This window comes from Branchiostoma lanceolatum, chromosome 2, assembly GCF_035083965.1.
Source record: "Branchiostoma lanceolatum isolate klBraLanc5 chromosome 2, klBraLanc5.hap2, whole genome shotgun sequence".
NCBI classification, from domain to species: domain Eukaryota; kingdom Metazoa; phylum Chordata; class Leptocardii; order Amphioxiformes; family Branchiostomatidae; genus Branchiostoma; species Branchiostoma lanceolatum.
In genome coordinates this window covers 1,680,790-1,705,649 of record NC_089723.1, presented here as the reverse complement: position 1 = coordinate 1,705,649, position 24,860 = coordinate 1,680,790, and the positions used below count along the sequence as shown (strand labels likewise).

General features: G+C 43.1%; 1 protein-coding gene across 1 annotated transcript in view; it reads right to left on the bottom strand.

Moving 5' to 3' along the window:
- Nucleotides 1-24,600, bottom strand: part of LOC136427161 (opsin-5-like) — a 36,476-nt gene extending 11,876 nt beyond the window's left edge. Inside the window, exons 1-3 of the mRNA XM_066415929.1 lie at nucleotides 24,102-24,600; nucleotides 8,525-8,732; nucleotides 3,698-3,780 (exon numbers count right to left, since the gene is read on the bottom strand). Coding sequence (XP_066272026.1) covers nucleotides 3,698-3,780; nucleotides 8,525-8,732; nucleotides 24,102-24,189 — 379 coding nt within the window. The 5' untranslated portion in view covers nucleotides 24,190-24,600. The remainder of the gene's footprint in view (nucleotides 1-3,697; nucleotides 3,781-8,524; nucleotides 8,733-24,101) is intronic.
- Between the last annotated feature and the right edge of the window lie 260 nt (nucleotides 24,601-24,860).

Sequence of the window (24,860 nt, the reverse complement as noted above, 5' to 3'; positions counted from 1 at the left end):
GACCTTCACGGTGTAAGTAATCCTCCAGCGGCGCTTGAACTGTCTAGAGAGGTATAAGTGGTGCTCAACACGCACGTGGGGCCAGCATGTTATCTGGTAAACTGCCAACATCCGCGTTTCTTTGCACCCGATCTTCTTAGCCGAGATCATAATTCAAGTACCTTTATGGGCTAGGCCTCAATTTGGATCTACACTTGATACGCTGAGTGCCTTTTAACGTGCCATCACCTATTAGCAGAAGACTTTAATGGCCAAGGATCGTTCTTCAAGCGAATGTCACTTAAACGCGCATCGCAATCAATCGTTGAAAACCGATGGCTTAAGTCAAGGTCACAACACTTGACTTAGTGCTGAATCGTCCAAGTGCGGATCTTAGTTTAAGAAAGGTCTCGCGGATTTCGTTTCCGCCTTAGGAAATGATGATAATAAATGACACACACACATAAGGACACTTCGCTGTTGGAGCATATACCGCGCAATTGAATACATCCCTATTAGCTGATCTCAAGGGTGCATGCCCCCTATCAACTATCCACTGATATGGTTTTGATGACTGACAACCAATTTCAACTCTCGTGGGGACTCAGATCTGTCAATCCTCCCACTACAGAATATCATCAACATGGGCGTAGGAGGAGAACTGCGGACTTCGTGGGTTCGTGTGGTGTAACGGCAGGGTGTTCGGTCCAGAACCCAGCGGTCCCGGGTTCGAATCTCACGGTGCCACCGATCATGTGCCCTTGGGAAAAGGCACTTATCGCGACTTTTATCACGACATCCAAGTGTAAAAACGGGTATATGACGTGTGAGTCACGACACCAGCGATAGCTGCCTGTGTCCCACGTGTATTGCCCTGTTGCAATTCTAATAAAATCAAAATCAAATCAAGAATCAAATCAAACCAATGGATTGGTTATTCACTCCTCTTAATCAATCATCAGCGTGACATTTTACCCGTGCGTATGTTTATACAACGTGGTGGTGTGTTGGAATAGCCAGAAATATAAACCCGCGCACTTCACGACATGACCAGACCCTACATAACTTATAATAGTCTCTACCAGACTAACTACGCCGGCTATAGGGAGAATATTTGCCAAGGTTTCATTTGACGTCGCCGTGGCGTAACGGTTAGAGCGTTGAAGTCGAAATCAATAGGTCCCGAGTTCGATACTCACCATGCCCCGACGTTGTGCCCTTGGGAAGGGGCACTTTACACTACCTTCCCGGACGGGGGAGTGACACCCACCGAGCCTATTCGGCTAATCTGTCAAACTGTGTGCCAAAAGACACACTGCAGATTTGGTTGCCGATGTGCCAACATTTAGCACATTTGCCACTCAGAGCCGTTATTTTCTTTTATTTGCAGGCTCCGTTAATGAGGCTTCCACGCGGGCAAAATGTGATCTTTCCCATGGACTGGCTAATCATTCCTTTTTCGGACGAATTCTACGATCCACACGCCCGTAGGAGGGCCTGGTGGAGGCTAAACTTATAAGAGGTCTGTACTTGTACTTGTACTTATAAGTGGCGTCAAAGTGCCGAGTGGCCAGGCTAGCGGACACCAGATCGAGAGGTCACCGGTTTGCTGACTTCTGCTGGGAAGGAAAAACGGGTACCTGACTTCGGTTGGGGAGGTAAAAGGCGGTGGAAGGAGAGGGATGAGCTCCACCTTCCAATACCGTGCCCTAGACACAGTGAATAACGGCACTTTTGGCCTCAAAAATACCCTGGGACTGCCTTTACCTTTTTTCACATGACAGCTGAAGGTTACTTACTGTATTCTGGATGACCTCCTTTTGTCAAGGATAGCCAGTGGTAACAGCTGGTGGCATACAAGGTCATTCAGGGATGTCCCTGTGGCTCAACTGCTAGCAGCCTGAGCTTGAGCTGCTTTTTCTAATTATTTGGTAATGCTAGGGTCACATTTCCAATCCGGGGCTCGGCCGTGTGGGAACGAAAACTATGATGTAAAAGACAACAAAAGACATAAAACTTTTAAGAAATTATTCCTTATCATGCGTTATGTATATTCTTAATATACAGCTTTTATTCTTTGTTTTCTCAAACAGCCCGGTCAGGCCCCGGCTTGGAAATGTGACCCAAGCATAACCGGGAGACCCCGGTACAAGTCAGGACATTTCGGTTGGGGCTGCACCTGTCTTTCTGAAGGGACGTAAAATGTGGATCCCGTGATCGAGGAGGTGTCTTGAGCACGTTAACAGGGAATGGTTAGCAACTCCTCCCTGTAAAAATATACCCTGCTGCAGAAACAGCGAGGAAACTTGCTGCCCTATGTGCCACTGCAAGGTTCTGAACTCTGAACGAACGGTCATTCTTGGCAATCTGTCTACGTCTGAGTGGGTCTAATTAAAGACGGCAATTCCTCCCAGTAAAAATATGCCGTGCTACAGAAACAGCAAGGAAACTTGCTGCCTTATGTGCCTCTAGGCATTACAAGGGTCTGAAGACTCTGAACGAACGAACTACATGTAACTACAAGGTAATTCTGTTTAAGTCTGAGTGGGTCCAATCAAAGACGGCAATTTCTTCCTGTAAAAATATGCCCTGCTACAGAAACAGCTAGGAAACTGGCTGCCTTATGTGCCTCTAGGCACTACAAGGGTCTGAAGACTCTGAACGAACGAACTACATGTAACTACAAGGTAATTCTGTTTAAGTCTGAGTGGGTCCAATCAAAGACGGCAATTTCTTCCTGTAAAAATATGCCCTGCTACAGAAACAGCTAGGAAACTGGCTGCCTTATGTGCCTCTAGGCACTACAAGGGTCTGAAGACTCTGAACGAACGAACGAACTACATGTAACTACAAGGTAATTCTGTTTAAGTCTGAGTGGGTCCAATCAAAGACGGCAATTTCTTCCTGTAAAAATATGCCCTGCTACAGAAACAGCTAGGAAACTGGCTGCCTTATGTGCCTCTAGGCACTACAAGGGTCTGAAGACTCTGAACGAACGAACTACATGTAACTACAAGGTAATTCTGTTTAAGTCTGAGTGGGTCCAATCAAAGACGGCAATTTCTTCCTGTAAAAATATGCCCTGCTACAGAAACAGCTAGGAAACTGGCTGCCTTATGTGCCTCTAGGCACTACAAGGGTCTGAAGACTCTGAACGAACGAACTACATGTAACTACAAGGTAATTCTGTCTACGTCTGAGTGGGTCCAATCAAAGACGGCAATTTCTTCCTGTAAAAATATGCCCTGCTACAGAAACAGCTAGCAAACTGGCTGCCTTATGTGCCTCTAGGCACTACAAGGGTCTGAAGACTCTGAACGAACGAACTACATGTAACTACAAGGTAATTCTGTTTAAGTCTGAGTGGGTCCAATCAAAGACGGCAATTTCTTCCTGTAAAAATATGCCCTGCTACAGAAACAGCTAGGAAACTGGCTGCCTTATGTGCCTCTAGGCACTACAAGGGTCTGAAGACTCTGAACGAACGAACTACATGTAACTACAAGGTAATTCTGTTTAAGTCTGAGTGGGTCCAATCAAAGACGGCAATTTCTTCCTGTAAAATATGCCCTGCTACAGAAACAGCTAGGAAACTTTCTGCCCTATGTGCCTTTGCGCACTACAAGGGTCTGAAGACTTTGAACGAACGAACTACATGTAACTACAAGGTAATTCTGTCTACGTCTGTTTGGTCGAATTAAAGACGGCGATGACGTACCTTCCTTTGATCTGCAGACCTTGAGGTAGCGCACCACGGCCAGGGCGGTGATGTTGGCGATGTTCACCAGGCCCAGCATGAACCTGCCGAGACAACACGGAGAGTCAACATCATTTTATTGCGTTTAGAACAAACATACAAGCACACTACGTAGCGTGCGTAATCCAGTGGTTAGTAGCGTGCGTAGTCCAGTGGTTAGTAGCGTGCGTAGTCCAATGGTTAGTAGCGTGCGTAGTCCAATGGTTAGTAGCGTGCGTAGTCCAGTGGTTAGTAGCGTGCGTAGTCCAGTGGTTAGTAGCGTGCGTAGTCCAGTGGTTAGTAGCGTACGTAGTCCAGTGGTTAGCGATATTGCCTCTGGAACTAGAAGCCCTTGGTTCGATCCCGGCTGTGTCTCTCACCCGACATGCACGCTACCGGAAAGGGTTGCAGTCATTAGGACAGGACGTTAAGCCGTGGTCCACTGTTCATTGTGCTTGTCGAAAAGAGCTAGGGGAATTTCCCCGGTACAATGAACCTGTAAATACTGTATATAGCGTCTGTCCTCTCTGTCACGACCAGTGGAAGATTAGCTCATCGGTTCATTGAGTTCATTTGAGCTAAACTGGTTCGAGATCACTTTCACTACAAATTACAGCTTGGGAACTGCCCCGAGGGTTGTTTTTCAACCAACCGTATTTCTTGCACAGTATATCATATGAAGTACAAATTGCACATTTCTCCAGCCTGTTTTTCAGGCGGTGTGCTAACCTGTCCTTAGATCGTATCTCAAAACTGAATGCGAGCAAGTGAAATAACATCCAAGCACATACATCATACAAAACACTGGATAAGATCTGTAAATTACATTGGTAAAGTAATTGTTATCGGGCCACAACAAGAATCAAAGGACTGCATACGATCTGTAAATTACATTGCTGTAGTAATTGTTATCCGGCCTTTCATGGAACAACGGCATCTTCTTCGGAACGTTACAGTAACACTCTTTCAAAATGGCTTACCCCGATGTCCTTGCAGCAAACCTTTATATACCATTTGGTGTATGATGTATAACACATCCCGATTCTAAGCAACAAACCACTGAAATGTGTAGCACTTAACCACTGAAATATGTAGCACTTAACCACTGAAATATGTAGCACTTAACCACTGAAATATGTAGCACTTAACCACTGAAATATGTAGTACTTAACCGCTGAAATATGTAGCACTTAACCACTGAAATATGTAGCACTTAACCACTGAAATATGTAGCACTTAACCACTGAAATGTGTAGCACTTAACCACTGAAATATGTAGCACTTAACCACTGAAATATGTAGCACTTAACCACTGAAATATGTAGCACTTAACCACTGAAATATGTAGTACTTAACCGCTGAAATATGTAGCACTTAACCACTGAAATATGTAGCACTTAACCACTGAAATATGTAGCACCCCACTGAAATATGTAGTACTTAACCGCTGAAATATGTAGCACCTAACCACTGAAATATGTAGCACTTAACCACCGAAATATGTAGCACTTAACCACTGAAATATGTAGCACTTCTTAATCACCGTGATATGTCAATGAGAGAAACTACAAGATGTCTGGAGCAGATAAACCGCGGGTGAGGCCTCCGCACCAGCACGATCCACTTATGATGCTATCTATGATTTACTTTCATCGTAAATGGATTTCGTAACCAAAGGTTGCGCACAGTCCATCAGACTATGTCCGGCTCTTGGGTTTTTGAGCAAAATGGAATTTAAATGCTGCGGCATTGAATAGAAAACAAATCTATATTGGATCAAAGGCTGATATCAAAAATTAGCTGTGCAGTGACGTCCACGTGGTGATCATATCAGTGCAACATCAAATGGTTGCAGATTGGAGTCCACACCCCGGGCAAACTTTGACTATATTTTGCATGTCTATTACAACATCAAAGCAGTTCTCCGAAGCGCGAGGTGATGTAAGTCGCGAGTGCCGTTTTTGAGAAGAGCCTCACACACTTATCGAAAAGAGTAGGGGTCCTTCCCGGTGTGAATGGATCATATAAATCTGTCCGGATATGCAGCTTGTACTCTTCAGTACAAACCTGGTGTGTTACGCCTTCGTGCGGTTTACCGGGTATACAATACAAACAAACATTTGATAAACCCAGCAGTGCGCCACACCCGGAAATAAGTTTACAATGGATCAGTTTCCAAAGCATTTTGAGGTCTCTAAATAGTGAACTGTACTGTAATGCCATAAGGCCATACTGAGTTGCTTATACTGAAACCATACTGTAAATCATACAAAGGACAATAACTTTTCCTGTGGTGTTGTCTTAGGAACCTTCCTAACTCTTTTTACATTACAATGTGTTGTCTTACCATAGGAACCTTCCTAACTTATTTTACATTACAATGTGTTGTCTTACCATAGGAACCTTCCTAACTTATTTAACATTACAATGTCGTTAGGCATGACTGTGTGATTTGCCATGTAAAACCCGTTTTTTCTAGTTATTGTATATAAGTACTGGTTAGTTCTGCTAGTTCACTTTAGTGACGCTGAAGAAGAGTGATGGATGTCACTCGAAACGTCCGGAAATAAATCTCCGAATTTTTATCCAGTTGTAGAGTTTGAATTGTCTTTTTATATTGTTTACCTGGATGTCTAACCTTCACAAACATACAAAGAAGCTACTGCAAAATGAGCAAATATATGCCGTATCATGAATACTAATGAGTGAAATATTCCAAAGTCAAAAGGACAAAAATAAAGAATTCGTTGTTTACTGTACCGTGTCCTGCGTTCTGTGTAGTCAGTCATCTGTTCAACTTTTCTGATCACTAACATTTCAACACGCGCACGCTCTTATCAGTTTTGCGATACCCAAAAGATGTCATATAATCAAACCAACATGGCCAAAGATGGTTTAGCAGTAATGCGATACTGCTGATATTGACTTTTTTCTTTTCAACACAAGAGTAGTTTAGATATTGAAATGGGTGCAGAAAACACTGGGGTGCCCAGAGAATGTCATTTAATCAAACCAGTGGTTAAGTAGCCATGCGATACTGATATTGACTTCTTTCTTTTCAACACAAGAATAGCTTAGATACTGATGTTGATACGGGTACAGAAAATAACAACACTCTAATTTCAGTACAAAGGACAGCATATCGCAGCAATCCGTGCAGATTTAGCTGTTCTTAGGCCAAGTTGATTTGATCATATGGATGCCATCCGCACGCGCATCAATTTTCGTCCGTGTCCCAAAAAGTTTTTGACCATACTGTTAATTGTACAAGTGAGACGCCAAAAGAAAAAATGCATGTTTGAATTGAGAAAAAAAATCGGAAAACTGATACTTATGTCTTAGAATGCCGAGGTCAATTCCACAGCCAAAGAAGAAGATGTGAAAGAACAAACATGCAGAGTCTATTTTTAGGTACACCATACTCTGTGTTTCGTCATTTGTTCAACCTTCCTGATTACTCGGATTTCATAATGAAGGCAATTTATTTTGCCAAACTTTTTTTTCTTCGCACGCTCGCATCAGTCTTGGGGTTCCCAGAGGATGTCATCTATATAATCAAATAGACATTGCCTTACCTGAAGAAGGCGTTAGAGATTCATCCAGTGTCACCAAACAGCCAATCGTGAGAGAAGCTCGTTACTGGTATTGACTTCTCTCTTTTCAACACAATAATAGTTTAGCTATTGATACGGGTACAGAAAACAACAACCTCTCTAATTTCAGTACTAAGGACAGCGAATCGCAGCATATTTAGCTGTTCTGACCTGAAAAAAGGCGTAAGAGATACACCCAGCGTCCCTAAACAGCCAACCGTGAGAGAAGCTCGTTACTGGTATTGACTTCTCTCTTTTCAACACAATAATAGTTTAGATATTGATACGGGTACAGAAATCACAACCTCTCTAAGTTCAGTACTAAGGACAGTGTATCGCAGCATATTTAGCTGCGCTGACCTGAAGAGGGCGTATGAGATACACCCATCGTCCCCAAACAGTCAACCGTGAGAGAAGCTCGTTACTGGCATTGACTACTCTCTTTTCAACACAATAATAGTTTAATTGTCCTTAGTACTGAAATTAGAGAGGTTGTTGATTTCTGTACCGGGTACAGAAATCAACAACCTCTCTAATTTCAGTACTAAGGACAGCGAATCACAGCATATTTAGCTGTTCTGACCTGGAGAAGGCGTAAGAGATACATCCAGCCTTCCCAAACAGCCAGCGGTGGGAGAAGCTTGAGGCGACCATCCAGAAAAAAACAACCTCTCTAGTTTCAATACTAAGGACAGCGTATCGCAGCCATCCGTGCAGATGTAGCTGTTCTTACCTGAAGAAGGCGTAAGAGATACACCCAGCCTCCCCAAACAGCTAACCATGAGAGAAGCTCGTTACTGGTACTGACTTCTCTCTTTTCAACACAATAATAGTTAAGATATTGATACGGGTACAGAAAACAACAACCTCTCTAATTTCAGTACTAAGGACAGCGTATTGCAGCCATCCGTGCACCATCCTTACCTGAAGAAGGCGTATGAGATACACTCAGCGTCCCCAAACAGCCAGCCGTGAGAGAAGCTTGAGGCGGCCATCCAGAAAAAAACAGGCTCTCTAATTTCAGTACTAAGGACAGCGTATCGCAGCCATCCGTGCATACTTAGCTGTTCTTACCTGAAGAAGGCGTAAGAGATACACCTAGCGTCCCAAACAGCCAACCGTGAGAGAAGCTCGAGGCGACCATCCAGAAAACAACAACCTCTCTAATTTCAGTACTAAGGACAGCGTATCGCAGCCATCCGTGCGCCATCCTTACCTGAAGAAGGCGTATGAGATACATCCAGCCTCCCCAAACAGCCAGCCGTGAGAGAAGCTTGAGGCGACCATCCAGGGGTACGCACATATCAGCAACATGAGGTCGCAGACCGCTAGGTTAACGGTGAAGACCTCTGGAGGCTTGATCTTCTTCCGCCGGTAGTACGACACCAGGAGCACGAACGTGTTTCCGACGAGATTGCAGAATCCTGAGGGCAAGAGAAAACGTGTTGTAAGTTTGTTGTGGACATGGACATGCACGTGTAGGCAGTCCACGCATAACATACATACATCAACTTTGCTGTACTCTGGAAGGCCTGCCCAGAGCAATGGAGGATAGGGAGGGCTGGAGGAGGAGGGTGATGAACATCTGTGACACTTTCACGACCAGATGATGTAACACGTGCTGTAACACGTTTTTAGGAATATGTGTTCCTCTATTTCTTTTGTGCAAGGAGTTTGAGCCCACGCAGATACTTACGCTTGAACTGTACTTCTTATTCCAAATGTTTGGTTGTCTTGTTTAATATCTTATCTTCCATGCCGAACAAGTCACGGTGAAGATATAAGCTGTATACAGCTCGAGTCCGCCACTAGTTTGTCTCGTCCCTTTTGTATGTTTAATGTTTTGGGAAGAAAAAAATAAAATAAACGTGTTCTAACAAGCGCTCGATAAAAGAACATTTGCAAACTCCTGTCTTAGCATAATTACTTTCTCTTCTCCTTCTGTCCTTTTGTTTTCTGGGATTTTCTGTAGTCCAACAATCCTGAATCACCAGTGCCTACTATCGACGTCCTCCCAAAACAAATAGCATAAAATCCAGCCTTGCTAGCTTTTGTGCGCTCCCAACGTCGCTATCCGGTGGGTTAGCTTAAGACCAAAGCTAACAAGACAGGACTCCAGGCTAGAAAACAAAGTAACGCTGTCTACAGATCTCTGAACAAAGATGAGAAAAGTAGGACGATATTGATAAATGACTACTTCGGGAGGGAGAAGGGGTGGAAATGGACGGAAAGTATCTTAGAATAGCACTAAGTATGCGGCACACGTCCCCGATTAAGTACCAAATGGAATGTGGCAAATTGACCGACGGTAATGTAGCAAGATGTCACCAGAGAACAGGAAAGTGACAAACGATAACCAGCTCAATTACCGTCAGGGCTCCAACTGGCGGGAAAGTAGCAATTTGCCAAACGCTGTAGAATCGCGACAACCCGATTTGACGTGACAGAATGTAACAAACTGCCTGAGGAACAGCCAAGCAGGTCGGGTTGGAAGACTTTAATGCATTTGATAATGAAGAAATGGAACAAATAGTGCCTTAGACATTAACCGGGACAATCGTAGCAGCAATAATGACTAATGTGTCAAACCAAGAAATCAAAGGTTCAGTAATGGAAGCAGAAGGTTTCGCCGTTTCTTGCACCAGTGAAGATTAACATGATTACCCAGCCATTAAGTATTTTTTGGATACAAATGCGTATGTACTTATTTTTTATCTATGCTGCAATAGTAACAAATATGCATGGCTTTCATCATAAAGGATATCGTAGTCTCTACACAGCATAGGCGACAAAAATGGTCTACTGCATGTTTGTAGAGTTGCGTGAAGTAAGCTATCTTTGTGTGAGGTGTCTCTCTTTCCCCATATGTTTGTGATAGTAACAAATGTGTGCGGCTTTTATCATAAGAGATATCGTCGTCTCCACATAGTATAGGAGATCGTTCGAGACAAAACCTTTCTACCACCTGTTAGCAGTGCTGCGTGAAGTAAGCTATCTTTGTGCGAGGTGTTGACAACGTTGCATGCTCGCGCCGAGGAATTGAATTAAAGCAGCATAGGCCACCGAAAATGCCGGCAGCTATAGCTCTTCCCTTTGCTATCGCGTAACTGCGGCATGAGAACACTGATAGTCTTTCAAAGAACGTATGGACTACACAAGGATACTTACCCTTATCTACAAGCAGTTACAAGGAAAGGGAAGAGCGTGAGATTTTCCTGCACAGTTTTGCCGGGGCCGGCTGTAAAACAAGCACCAAGGCAATGGTCTTTCCTTCCACTACGTGCTTGTAGATTAGTAGAGCCATGCGTCAGATAAATGAGGGAATCAGATTACATTACGCTTTCCTCCCAATATATTCTTGTAGATTAGCAGAGCTATGTTTCCTATAAATGGGGCAGTCAGATCTTTCCTCCCAATATATGCTTGTAGATTAGCAGAGCTATGTGTCTGATAAACGGGGCAGTCAGATCTTTCCTCCCAGCACATGTCTGTAGATGTGGAGAGCTCTGTGTACGAAAACGGAGGAGCCACCAAACGTTTGGCTCTTGCCTCCCAATATCACCTTGGTGATTACCAATACCCCCACTCCTTCCGGAGTACCTAAAGGTCACCCGTGGGGGTTAATAGGTCACTGACCTGGAATATAGAGGGCTTATGTTTGCGTTTCATCCCCCTCCCGTGGGCAGGGCGGTAACGATGACAGGCCGGTATGAGTAATCACATCGATACTCGCGGGCGGCGTGCGCCATATTGGCTTGTCAAAAATGTCAGCGCCAATTGGAGTGGGAGAAATTGCCATGCCCCACTCAAATGCCTATTATGATGAATACTGACAGTACTCCACTCTACTCTACTCTACTCTACTCTACTCTACTATACTATACTCTACTCCACTCTGGTATACTCTACTCTACTCTACACTACTCTACTCTACTCTACTCTACTCTACTCTACTCTACTCTACTCTACTCTACTCTACTCTACTCTACTCTACTCTACTCTACTCTACTCCGCTCGACTCTACTCTACTCTATTCTACTCTACTCTGCTCTACTCTACTCTACTCTACTCCGTTCGACTCGACTCTACTCTGCTCTACTCTACTCTACTCTACTCTACTCTACTCTACTCTACTCTACTCTACTCTACTCTACTCTACTCTACACTACTCTGCTCCGCTCCGCTCCGCTCCGCTCCACTCTACTCTACTCTACTCTACTCTACTCTACTCTACTCTACACTACTCTACTCTACTCTACTCTACTCTACTCTACTCTACTCTACTCTAGCTACTCTACTCTACTCTACTCTACTCTACTCTACTCTACTCTACTCTACTCTACTCTGCTCTGCTCTGAATTGCACGGATCATCACATCATCTATGATTTCTTTCACCTGGTATCATTCTATTTTGCACCATACGTGCATGAACATGTCTTACACGTACACAAGGATGCATTCATGAATACAGACAAACAGTCGTGTGTATTCACCTTTCAGTGACAAGTTTGTTTTCATTTATCACTTGACATTGAGAATCACTAATTGTATTCACTTTTCAGTGACAAGTTTTTTCGTTCATCACTTGGCATTGGGGCTCACTTATTGGGTACGAATTACATGTTGGCTTACGAATGATGAAGCTTAGATGTCTACTCAACCGGCACAAACATTCTCAGATTCCCGCGAACGAGGCGTCTGGGGCCCTTTGACGTCCACCTTCATTATACTCCACTCCTTTGAAGTACTGCTAGAAAATGATGAAGTATCCATTAAACTGGCTCCCTGCGTGGCAACCTCACTAAAACTAATCTAAGGAAACCTCCGTAGTCTAGCTATTGCTGATTGTATGGTAGCTAAATAATGGAGGATATGATCAAGTATCCGGTGTGATGTTTCCCAAGCTTTAGCCATCATTGGATTGCCCATACCGTTCGCTTTCTTTAAACTGTTGTTAGTATGTTGCCGTGTAGCAAATAAGGTAGCAAATGGAATGTGGCGAATCGACCAACGTTAATGTAGCAAGGTTTCACCAGAGACAGGAAAGTGACAAATGATAACCAACTGGCGGAAAAGTAGCAATTTGCCAATTTGTAGAATTTGCGACAACCTGATTTATGTGACAAAGTGTAACAAACTGCCTGAGGAACAGCTTTCTTTAAACTGTTGTTAGTACGTTGCCATGTCCCTAGGGTAGATGAGAGCTGGCCTTAGGGCCTTCTATGCGTCCAGCTGCCGCTGCCGTTGCTTTAATCATCATAGGATAGCTCATACAGTATGCTTTCTTTAAACTTTGAATAAGGAGAGACATAAATTAAGAATTGCATCAATCGCCACCTCATTGACACTCGTCAGCGCCCGGGGCTGGTGCTAAGCTGAGGCGTGTTGCTAGGCATAGAAAAAACAACAACGTTTGTTAGCGTTTTCCCAGAGCAAATGAGCCATGGCCTTCGAGCATTCGGTAGGTCTAGCTGCCGTTGCTTTAATCATCGATGGATTGCTCGCACTTTCTATCAGCAAACTTTACTTAATCAGATATTAAGAACAAGCGTGGTCTTCGGCGCTGTACCATACAAAGCGTTACGGCCAGTTGCTGTTGTTAAGTCAAAACTTGATTGATGTTCGTTTCCATTTCTAATCTTTTCAGATACTTTAACATCTAGGGTAATCACTCCATCTGGACCGTCCCGGTTAGAACGCCACTTTGTCGTACATTAACAGCAATGTGTTCAGCACCGCGGACAGGGCAGTAATGCTGCTTTGGTGGATCGATCTTGTTTCATCCATCCCACGCGCGAGTTAACCACGCGGAATCAGGGCTAATGCTTTATTCTATCTAGTTACCAAATATACCTCGCTGCTTGTTGTGAAAACAAGATACAATCAGCAGTGCAGACGGGGCTGAAACGTGCAGTCGATGACAGTGGCGTCGCTGTGGCGCAGTGGCAGGGTGTTTGGCCCAGAACCCAGAGGTCTTGGGTTCAATTCCGGGGTCCCTGATTTGTCACTTTGACAATCTACCCTTGGAAAAGGTACTGAACATGACTTTCTTCACTTCACTTAGGTAAAAATGAGTACCTAGCTTTGGTTAGGGACGTCCCTCGGACAGGACGTTAAATGGAGGTTCCGTGTTCATGTAAAAGAACCCGCCACACTTATCGGAAATAGCAGGGGTCCTTCCCGGTGTGATGGTCCAAACCTTACAGTCCGGTCTGGGATGACATCTTGAAAAGGTGATAGTCACCTGTTAGGTCAATCCTTCCACAAATGTGGTAAATCTCAATAAATAAGATTCAATCTAATTGTACAAGAAAGTGGCAAGACATGGAGATGGGGGAATGTCTACAAATAAAGTTATGAATTTTGTGAATGCAAGAAGTGTGATATTTTGATTTCATTCCTGCATGCCGGGGTCAAATCTGGACACGGTTATGGATTAGTCCATTTCCTCCTGGGAATTGTTTCACCTTAATTAATGTAGAAAACAGATTAAGTCAATTTCCGTTAACGCGCTGTTTATGTAGATTAGTTCAGTCAAGGTTGCAAGGTTAGGATAATGGAATATATTTCGATTCACGCAGAACTGTCATCTGTCTTGCCTTTATCCCGTCCACAGTCCCGTTGTTATCGTAAGAATACTAATGACTGACTTAATCATTTCTGAACTATTTTGTAGGTAAAGTCGAAACATGTAGGTTTGTTTGTTTGTTTGTTTGTTTGTTTGAACCTTTTTTATTCATGAGAAGCTCTGATTGGCATGCAGGCCGCTTTTCATTAAGGTCACGTGGAATGAGGAAAGGGTCAGATACAATATAACAGAGATATACAGTCATTTAAGTCCTAATAACTCTATCAACATATATCATTACATATATATGGTACAACATGTACAATCGGTACAACATACAACATATAGTAGGGCGAAAGCTGGTTCATGGTCCGTGTCCGTTCGTTCTGTTTTGGTCTTCTAAGTGTTGGAATGTAAACTATATCCGATAATGCAGCAGCCGGAATCTTCCATTCGACATTGTAAATAGCGAAATGGGCCCTGCACGTTCACGGCCAAGTCCAAATGAAGAGCTGTTAGGTACTGCCAGCTGCGGCAAATGGACGCTAAGAGATAATGACACGGTTGGACTACAGCCGGCTAATGGTGTTGTTAACACTGGCGGAGTGCCGCTGATGGTTCTAAGTGCCTCACGGACGCTGGACACGAAGTAGCGCTCAACTGTGCGCGATGTAGTCACCGTCAAATGTCTGGAGATATGGCAAATGGGAGCCTAAGCGGCTTCGGCAGCAATCGATAAATCATTAAAACGAACGCCCAGATATGGATGTCAAGAGGTTTTTCACTTTTTTTACTTCGTTTTTGGACGGACGAGGAGGACGTGGCGCTACACTCAAGTTTCCATACTTGCTTTAACAGTACAGTACAATACAGAACAATATACCCATTTTTACACCTGAACGGAGTGAGGAAAGTCGTGTAAAGTACCTTTTCCCAAGAACACAACATCGTTGGCGCCAGCAATCGACAAATTATTAAATGTCAGGAGTGACATTTGGAGTTGAGCATGCAGACCTTACGTGTAACAAGATATGGTTGTTGATGACAGAAGAAGAACTTTATTGCACAATTTGTACACGGTACAATGTATGGCAACAACTATTAAACAAATACAATTAATCAAAAAAATTAACACATAATATAAGTAAAGAATAAAACTTAACATTCTAATTACTAAAACAAGATATACCCAGCCGTCGCAGCGTATCTGCATGCAACGTACGGTAGAAAAGTGAAAGTAAAAAAAAAAGGGTTCGCAAAGTTTAACTCACTGAAGAAACGCTCAAGTGACAGAGAAGACAGACGTTATGTTTAGTATCTACAGGTTCATTGTACGGGAGGAGATTCCCCTTGCTCTTGTCGACAGGTTCAATGAACAGTGAACCACGGTTTAACGTCCTGTTCAAAGGACTGCGACCCTTTCAAGTGGCGTAAATGTCAGGTGGGCGACACAGCCGGGGTTTGAACTCACGGTGACGGCGTCTAGTTAGTTCCAGGGTCACTCTTCACTGAACACCGCATGCGACTCCGGCATACGCGATTTATGGTCTTTCATCTGCCCGTTCGCTACGGGCCCTAACCTTTTCCGTGCAGCGAGAATTAGTAGCAATCAAATGATTTTCTTTGAAACTTGCTGCATTTGTTGTTTGATCGAAGGTGTCGCAAAATACCCATAGGCTACACGAATGGTAAACTTTCAGCATCTCCTGGACTTTTGAAGGTAATCATCAAAGCGTCTGGTAACTTGTAAGGTGCGAACATCTGCCAAACCTGTTTGTTGGTTTCCATAGAAGTGTGTGGTGTTTATCTTTCCAAGGTGCCGTATTTCCTGTAGGCTACAGGTCTGATGGACTACCAATATCTACCGAGCCTTTGAACAGTTTCATCATATCAAAGACATACCTTAAAGGGAGAAATCCAGGCTGGGCATTGACACTAAGATCATTTGTCTGGAAGTTTATTTTTTAGCCGAATCTAGAAAAAATCCACTGTATTTTTTACGCAAACTTACTTTCCAGTTCTTCCCATTTGCGAAAGTCTATCTACACGTTGAAATCATACTTACAGTTCTTGTCTTGAAATTTCTAAAGAAAGTTATCATTTCACCAAGCGAGCGTTGTTTCGGATAGTAGCGACATGGGAAATAGGTTCAAAGGAAACATGTTATGGCAAGACCTTTGGCAAGGCAAAAATCATTGTTAAAATTCAAGGCACGTGAATTTTTGTGGTAAATGCTTCTATACATTTTCAAAGCTTTTCGTCATAAACACGACCAGTGTACTGTACTAGCTAGCATATTTTGAACGTAAGGGTCCTCTACACTGTGATCTGGACCCTCCGCGCTGTTACCTAGGCCCCTGTGCTACCTTTCAACCGGTGTAAGAGTGTTTTTCACTAGGCAGAACCATGTGAACCTTTATACCTCTCTGACAGTTGGCTTTTAAGTGAGGCTGAAACAAACCTTTCCCCTCAACATGTAGAAACTAACTTTCAGGGGGTTATTAATTACTTCAGTAACTTTTGTATAGTGTATCTTACAACCTTGTCTGACCTTCAAAACCGTGTCCAACTCGCTTCGGTGAAATGCGCACTTGAAACCTTCATGCTCGGGAAAAATGTTACCTAGTTTGCCAAGTGGTTTTAATCTGACAGACTTATGTGTGGTGTGCATGCTTGTAATCATACATGGGCCAAATGGGGACCCTTTATCTGACATCACGACTACACATCATGAAATAATCGAGTCGACTTCCTTTGATATTGACTTTAATTATACGTTATTATTGCCGTGATTACCTTCAGGTATTACGGTAATGTGGTAAATTACCTACGCGGTGATTTTGGCATGTCTATTAGAGTGAGGATGCGACGCAAGCAAACACTTGAAGACACTTGATGAATGGTAATTACCTAACTATATTTAACAGTGTGAAATGTCAATGACCTGGAATATCAATCTTCCTTTCTCCCCTCCCCCCCTCTTAAAGTTTTGCACAAATCTTTTTGATACTAGAACAGTTGCAAGTAACTTACTGCCGGTTTTTCACCATTTGACTAAGTCTTCTACTGGAACAGTTGGAAGCAGACGATTACTTTAAGAAGGCGATCTACAAAATAGTGATTTGTTTTCGTTATTTTCTATTTGATTAGTTGATTTATCAAATAAAATAATTACTGACGGTTTTGCACAAATTTCTTACCAGAGAAGTTGTAAGTCGTTGGAAGCATTGCTATTTGTCATATTGCTTGGGCTGAGGTTGAAGATTAGCTTAAGAAGGCGCTCTACAAACTAGAGATTTGTTGTCATTATTTTCTATTTATTAGTTGATTTATCGAATAAAAGAATTACTGACGGCTTTGCACAAATTTCTTACTAGAGCAGTTGTGAGTCGCTGGAAGCCCTGCTATTTGTCATATTGCTTGGGCTGAGGTTGAAAATTAGCTTAAGAAGGCGCTTTACATTATATAGATTTGTTGTCGTTATTTTCTTTTTGATTAGTTGATTTATCAAATAAAAGAATTACTGACGGTTTTGCACAAATCTTTTACTAGAGAAGTTGTAAGTCGTTGGAAGCATTGCTATTTGTCATATTGCTTGGGCTGAGGTTGAAGATTAGCTTAAGAAGGCGCTCTACAAAATAGAGATTTGTTCTCGTTATTTTCTATTTGATTAGTTAATTTATCAAATAAAATGATTACTGACGGTTTTGCACAAATTTCTTACCAGAGAAGTTGTAAGTCATTGGAAACATTGTTATTTGTCATATTGCTTGGGCTGAGGTTGAAGATTAGCTTAAGAAGGCGCTCTCCAAACTAGAGATTTGTCGTCGTTATTTTCTATTTGATTAGTTGATTCATCAAATAAAAGAATTAATGACAGTTTTACACAAATCTTTTACTAGAGCAGTTGTAAGTCGCTGGAAGCCCTGCTATTTGTCATATTGCTCGGAAACAAGCTGAATATTAGCTTAAGAAGGCGATCTCCACAAATAGAGATTTGTTGTCGTTATTTTCTATTTGATTAGTTGATTTATCAAATAAAAGAATTACTGACGGTTTTGCACAAATCTTTTACCAGAAAAGTTGTAAGTCGTTGGAAGCATTTCTATTTGTCATATTGCTTGGGCTGAATTTGAAGATTAGCTCACAAAGGCGATCCACAAATAGAGATTTTTTGTCGTTATATTCTATTTGATTAGTTGATTTTATCAAATAAAAGAATTACGGGCGGTTTTTCACAAATCTTTTACTAGAGCAGTTGTAAGTCGCTAGAAGCCCTGCTATTTGTCACATTGCTTGGGCGGAAGTTGAAGACTTAAGAAGACGATAAACACAAACAACGACTTTCTTTGTTGTCGTTATTTTCCATCTTATCAGTTAATTCATCAAATGAAAGAATTAGAATTACTGCCGGGTTTGCACCGGTACCATTTGACTGAATCTTTGACTGAACAGTTGCGAGTGGTTGGAAGCCCTGCTTTTTGTCATGTTGCTTGCTAAGCCAATCCTGCTCAAGGTTAGCTTACGAAGGTACTTTTCACTTTTCGTTGGCAATTTGGACGTCATCTGTCAGACGCAGATGTTATGTTACCTGATAACATTACGAGATTCTCAGCATCCTTTGTTTGAGCTGCAACGGTATTACAACACATTGCTGCACACAGGCAGCGGTAAGCGGGTGGTCGCACCGCACAAAGCATTCGCCTCGGGAAAGGTCGTAGTCATTGATGAGCAGAATCTGCTCAAAAACAAGTCATTACTCTTTCTTTTCTTACAATTATCGTCATATGGTTCACCTTTATTATTTTTTCAGTCACCCTCACGTACACGAGACCTTACAAGGCCACACCGTGCGTCGGTTAGGGTTGGGCTACGTCATCGTGGTGTGAAGGACGGTCATGTTCCATTGTTACCCCCCTTTTCTTTTAAAAAGGCCATTCGAGGATACTTGTAAAGGCTTAAACTATAATGGGACCCATAGAGGTCTTTACCATAGAAAGGCTCGAGGCTTGATATTTCTTTAAAAGAGTTTTGATGTTGGAGGACCGGAGATTATTGCTCCCGCCTACTTGTTCTGGAAAGGTTGTCCCAGGATAATGGCCAAGGCTAACACTATAATGGGACCCATAGAGGTCTGTACCATAGAAAGGCTCGAGGCTTGATATTTCTTTAAAAGAGTTTTGATGTGGGAGGACCGGAGATTGTTGCTCCCACCCACCTGTTCTGAAAAGGTTGTTTCAGGATAATGGACAAGGCTAACATTATAATGGTCTAAAAGAAAGGCTGAACGCGTCATTCATGGCTTGCTATTCCTTTTAAAGAGTTTTGAAGTGAGAGAAGCGGAGAAAGCGAGACAAACTTGTCCTTCTAGGTTCACGTTCCATTGTCATTCCCACCCACCTGTTCTGAAAAGGTTGTCCCAGGATAATGGCCAAGGTTAACACTATAATGGTCTGAAAGAAAGGCCGAACGAGTCATTCAAGGCTTGTTATTCCTTTTAAAGGGTTCTGATGTAGGAGAACTTGAAAAAGTGAGACAAAACTTGTCCTTCTAGGTTCACGTTCCATTGTTACTCCCACCTATAGCTACTTGTTCTGGAAAGGTTGTTCCAGGATAATGGCCAAGGCTACACTATGATGGTAGTCAGAAACGTCCGTCCCATAGAAAAGCTGAACGCGTCATTCAAGGCATGTTATTCCTCTTAAACAGTTTTGATGAGGTAAAACCTGAGAAAGCGAAACAAAACCCGTCCTTATCGGTTCACGTTCCATTGTTACTTCCACCCACCTGTTCTGAAAGGGTTGTTCCAGGATAATGGCCAAGGCTAACACTATAAGGGTACTCAGAAAAGTCTGTCCCATAGAAGGGCTGAAGTCGTCAGTCAAGGCATGTTATTCCTCTTAAAGAGTTTGGATGTGAGATAACCGAAGGTAGCGAGAAAAACTTGTCCTTCTAGGTTCACGTTCCCTTGTTACTCCCACCCACCTGTTCTGAAAAGGTTGTTCCAGGATAATGGCCAAGGCTAACACTATAAGGGTAACCAGAGAGGTCTGCAGCATAGAAAGGCTGGTGCTCCGTTTTGAGAGTTCTTCTGTTAGAGAACTGGTGAATACCGTCAAAGTTTCGTCTCTGTTGTCTAAGAAGAAACGTTTTGAACCATTTTCCTTTGGTATCTGTGCTATAAATACAACATAGAGCCTTAAACATCTAACAATACGCTTCAGCAGATGCAAAATCGTAAGTTGCATTTTACAAGTATGTACACGTCAGCTGCTTTTCTAACAAGTGTCTTTTATTCCATTAGAAAACGTAAGAAACGTGTGGAGACGTCTTACAAGATAAAATCGATGTCTTAACCTTGGGAAAGCGGTGTACTTCCAAGGAGTGTGAGCCGCACGTCTCAGAGTGAACGTAGGAAGATGAAATAGCAGACGTCGCCTGAAGCTAAATATAACTCATCAGAGGCAATAGGGACCTCTCTCAGTGGCAACGCTACGTGATCCAAGCGCAAGCCAGTGTTTCCCTTTGCTGTAGCTGTAGCCTTGGTTGCTATTGTAAATGTAGAAATGTTCGCGGGGATTTAATTTGGCGGTAGGGAGAAAATGGAGTGTTCGCGGTGGTTTTGAGTTTGCGTTTGAAACAACAGTAGCGCTATATACACTCACACAATGGAACGGCTTCTCGCGGTGGCTTTAAGTTCACGGTAAAGACTTCATCGCGAACATAAAACACCGCGAACATTTCTGCCTTTACAGTAACTCCATCCGTCACGCTCCCCGTTACTACATCATCACGTAGTACACCGAGACGTTCGGTTTCCCCGTAGATACCGCCAGACACGCGTATCTAATTTTCAATTTTGATCGAAAATTAGATAACTGTGGTAATCTCTCAGACTTAAAAGACTGTCTGATAGCTAATGGAGTGAATCAATTATCCGAGCGCCTTCTGCGATTGCAGTTCTGCAACCATTGCCTTATTCTGTACCGTACGTATGTCTCAGCGGTTCAGGCATATTACCAGTTGCTTTTGCAAGTAACGCCAAACAAGTGAAGTTAGAGCCTGGAACTGAAACAGGATGACACTCATGTTACTACTGTAGCGCCTTGGTTGCTAACTCCATCCGTCACGCTCCCCGTTACTACATCATCACGTAGTACACTGAGACGTTGGGTTTCCCCGTAGATACCGCCAGACACGCGTATCTAATTTTCAATTTTGATCGAAAATTAGATAACTGTGGTAATCTCTCAGACTTAAAAGACTGTCTGATAGCTAATGGGGTGAATCAATTATCCGAGCGCCTTCTGAGACCACAGTTCTGCAACCCTTGCCTTCCTCTGTACCGTACGTATGTCTGGGTGGTCCAGGCATATTACCAGTTTCTTTTGTAAGTAACGCCAAACAAGTGAAGGTAGAGCCTGGAACTGAAACAGGATGACACTCATGTTACTGCTGTAGCGCCTTGATTGCTAACTCCATCCGCTACGCTCTCGTCACTACATCATCACGTAGTACACTGAGACGTTGGGTTTCCTCGAATGTGCCGTCAGACAAGCGTATCTAATTTTCAAGTAACTGTGGTAACCTCACAGGCCTTACATACTGTCTGATAGCTAATGGAGTGAATAAATCATCCACGCACCTTATGAGACCACAGTTCTGCAACCCTTGCCTTCCTCTGTACCGTACGTATGTCTGAGCGGTCCCGGCATATGACCCGTTTCTTCCAATCCGACATTCGATTCCGTCAATAGTTACGTAGTCATAGTTTTTAGAATGGATTGCTTCATCATTGTTGCCATACATTATACCATGTCCAACTGTTGAGCAATGAAGATCATTCAGTCATGCCTTCCTTCTTCTTTATTGTACGTATGTCTTGGTGGTACAGGTACATTACCAATTTTTTTGGTAAGGCTGCTGAGCACTTGTTTTAGTAACAAGTGACCGGGACGTATAACAAGAAAAATAAGACAATAAGTAGACTTAGATACCTGATATTCTACTCTGTGTGTGACAAGTACACGGACGCGTGTCAGGGTGTCCCTGTGGTGTAGTGGTTTGCGCTTCTGTCACTTACCACATCTGGTTCAAGTTACTTGGACCAGAAGGCCCGGGTTCAAGCCCCGGGTAGGACAAGAGGCGCATTGAGTCATACCAAAGACTTCATAAAAATGGTACATATTTCTGAAACAGTATGGAAGTTAAACACACTCCACTGCCAGTGGACTAGCCCCCTGCTGTAGTGATTGCACCCCAGTGTGGCCCAGGGCTATGAAACGGAGATGGGCACCGCTCTATACACCTTATGGTGTGGGAGGATTTTAACTTCTAACTAACACGGATGCGTGTGGGCGAGGTTATAGACCTTGCCGGGAGATCCGGTTTGGACGGATGCATGCCTGTTTTTAAAGATTCCTGTTTCTCATTTTTTTCTTCTTTTTCTGTCTTTATTGGTGTTTCCAAAATAAATTACAAATTCAAATACTAACAGAATATGAGCATACATGGGTCGCAATAAAAGCCAACTAAAAACCGAGACAATGTAGACATGTGTAGCACACATAAACTTACAGATAATTGTAGCCTCCCTTATGATATTGATTGTAATTTGCCTCCAAGCAACATTGTTTAAGTATATGATTACATATCATTATTTCCTTACATCTATATCATCAAAATAGTTATAGAAAAGATTCCTGTTTCTTAGCGTCTGAATCCTTTGAGCGTTCGGCAACTTATGGTGGGTGTATCATTTTTGTTGCTCATGTATTATGGGGTCTTTAACTTCGCATACGCTGCACCAGTGTGCTGTAGAGTTTAGGTAAGAAAGCAGTCATGAAAGTTCCAAAGCCTTCGGAAAATGGAAGAATTTGAAAAAAAAAATTTCTTCAAACGCAGTTGTGCGTCTCAACAAATGTGCAGTACGTACGTTTTGAAGCTTTCTGTGAGACGTTTGAAAAACAAGAAAAAAACACGCCAAAGATAGTTACTCAAGCAACTGGAGAAAATGTTGAAACAGTCAGACGTTTCAGACAGCATCCGTTGTCTTTCGTCAGTGACTAAGGATAGGACTAGAAAAACAGGTTTTATACCAAAACTCTGAATGTCTAACCTTCATCAACGTATCAAGAAAAAACAGTTACTCAAGCAACTGGATATGCTTTCGGAAACGGCCAGATGTTTCAGGTAGGATCCAGTGCTTCTCATCAGTGACACTGAGCTAGTTCTGCGGAAATGCAGGCTATAACTATTGGAAAAGAATACAGAACGCGAAGGATACATTTAGATACTTTGAAACCGTTCTGTCTCTACTACTGGACGCCTACACTACCAAACGCTTCGTGTAACGTGCAAGGCTTGTATGCACGCGTGCACACGGCATGAAATCAAATTTCTAAGTACGCCTTTAAGCATCCGTAAAAGTTGCATTTTCTAATAAAAGTATGCTTAAAGTCTAGTTTATGCATGCTTAAAGATCACATTTTGAGTAGAGTTGATATACTAAACCCGAAGCGTTTTGGTAGCCTTTGAAATCACAGGACGCTCTCTTTAAACTCATCGCCATGTGCACACTACTCCATGAGACACTTCTTAACCACCATATGCCTCACGTTAGTGCACTGACTAGGATCTCCCCCATTGCCGCGTTTTCTTTCTACCGAAAACGTTACACATGAGCAAAGTCTTTTGCCTTATATCACAATAAAGGCTTATATCATAATAAAGTTGAGGGCAGGGAAAGAAGCGGGAATTTGATAATACAAAAGAGAGACTGTGTTATAACACATAGAAACGTTTAAAAATATATGTCAATCCGCCATTCCGTCAGTATTTCCGTAGTCATAGTTTTTAGAATGGACGATTGATTGCTTTATCCTTGCTGCCATACATTGTGCCATTTTCAACTGTTGAGCAATGAAATTCATTCATTTATTTAATATACCTGCATGAATTCTGTTATCTACGAGTACAAGAATCAAAATACAAGAAAAGGAAATGTAGAACACACTGTACTCAACTCACTCTTGAAGCGCAACCAATGCAACAGTTGATCAAATAGCAGTTACTCAAAAGCAACTGAATGTGATTTTGCAAACGTTTCAAGTCGCATCTACTACTTCTCGTCAGCGACACAATGCAACAGTTACCGACAGTTAGACAAGACCATCGTTCTAGGCAACAGCCAGATCACACAGCTATGGTAAAGACAAGACTTACCAATACAGAGAACGTACACGCCGAGCGCGTCAAAGCCCCAGCCCGGCAGCACGGGCCGCGGTGGGTGGTAGGCGGTGGTGTTGTTCATGGCGCCCGTACGGAGATCGCAGACCTCCCGGTGACCGTTTGGTCGCCGTCACCGGTAGGGCTCGTCGTCCCCACGGTGCGAGCAGGGCGTCCGCATCCCGCGTTTCGTACGGCAGATCGCACTTTTATAAACACAGGTCCTAATTTCTTGACGTTGTGTGATAGGCGGTCCGAATGTCACGAATATCTGGTAACGCCGCCCACCGTAGCTCCCATGCCGCTCATGTGTTAGATACTGCAGACTCCGTGTGTACCTGCCCTGAGGGAATCCTGCACGTACACGCAAGGCCAGGTGTCTCCTCCTCCGAGGCCGTCACTTCTACCGGGACACGTGACCGGGCTCCACCAATAGAAACGGAGGGGCCGTTATCTGAGCGCGACGCGACACGGCTGTGGATAATGTGTAGCAGAATGGAAGGCTATTAGGACGGGTTCCGTTATGAGCTCTTCATAGATGTGAGAGTGGTGGGCGATCACTGTCACTCTGACAGCCAATCAACGCCGCCCGGCCTCTTATAGAAGCAGCATCAGGGCCGCTAGCCTCCGTTGCAGGCTTCCCCATGGAGATTTTTTCAACTTATCGGGGCCAGATTCCTTGGCTGGGCCCCGTATCTGCTTGGTATCCTGCAAAACGGCGGTTACAGGATCCCAAGCAGATACGGAGCCCCAGCA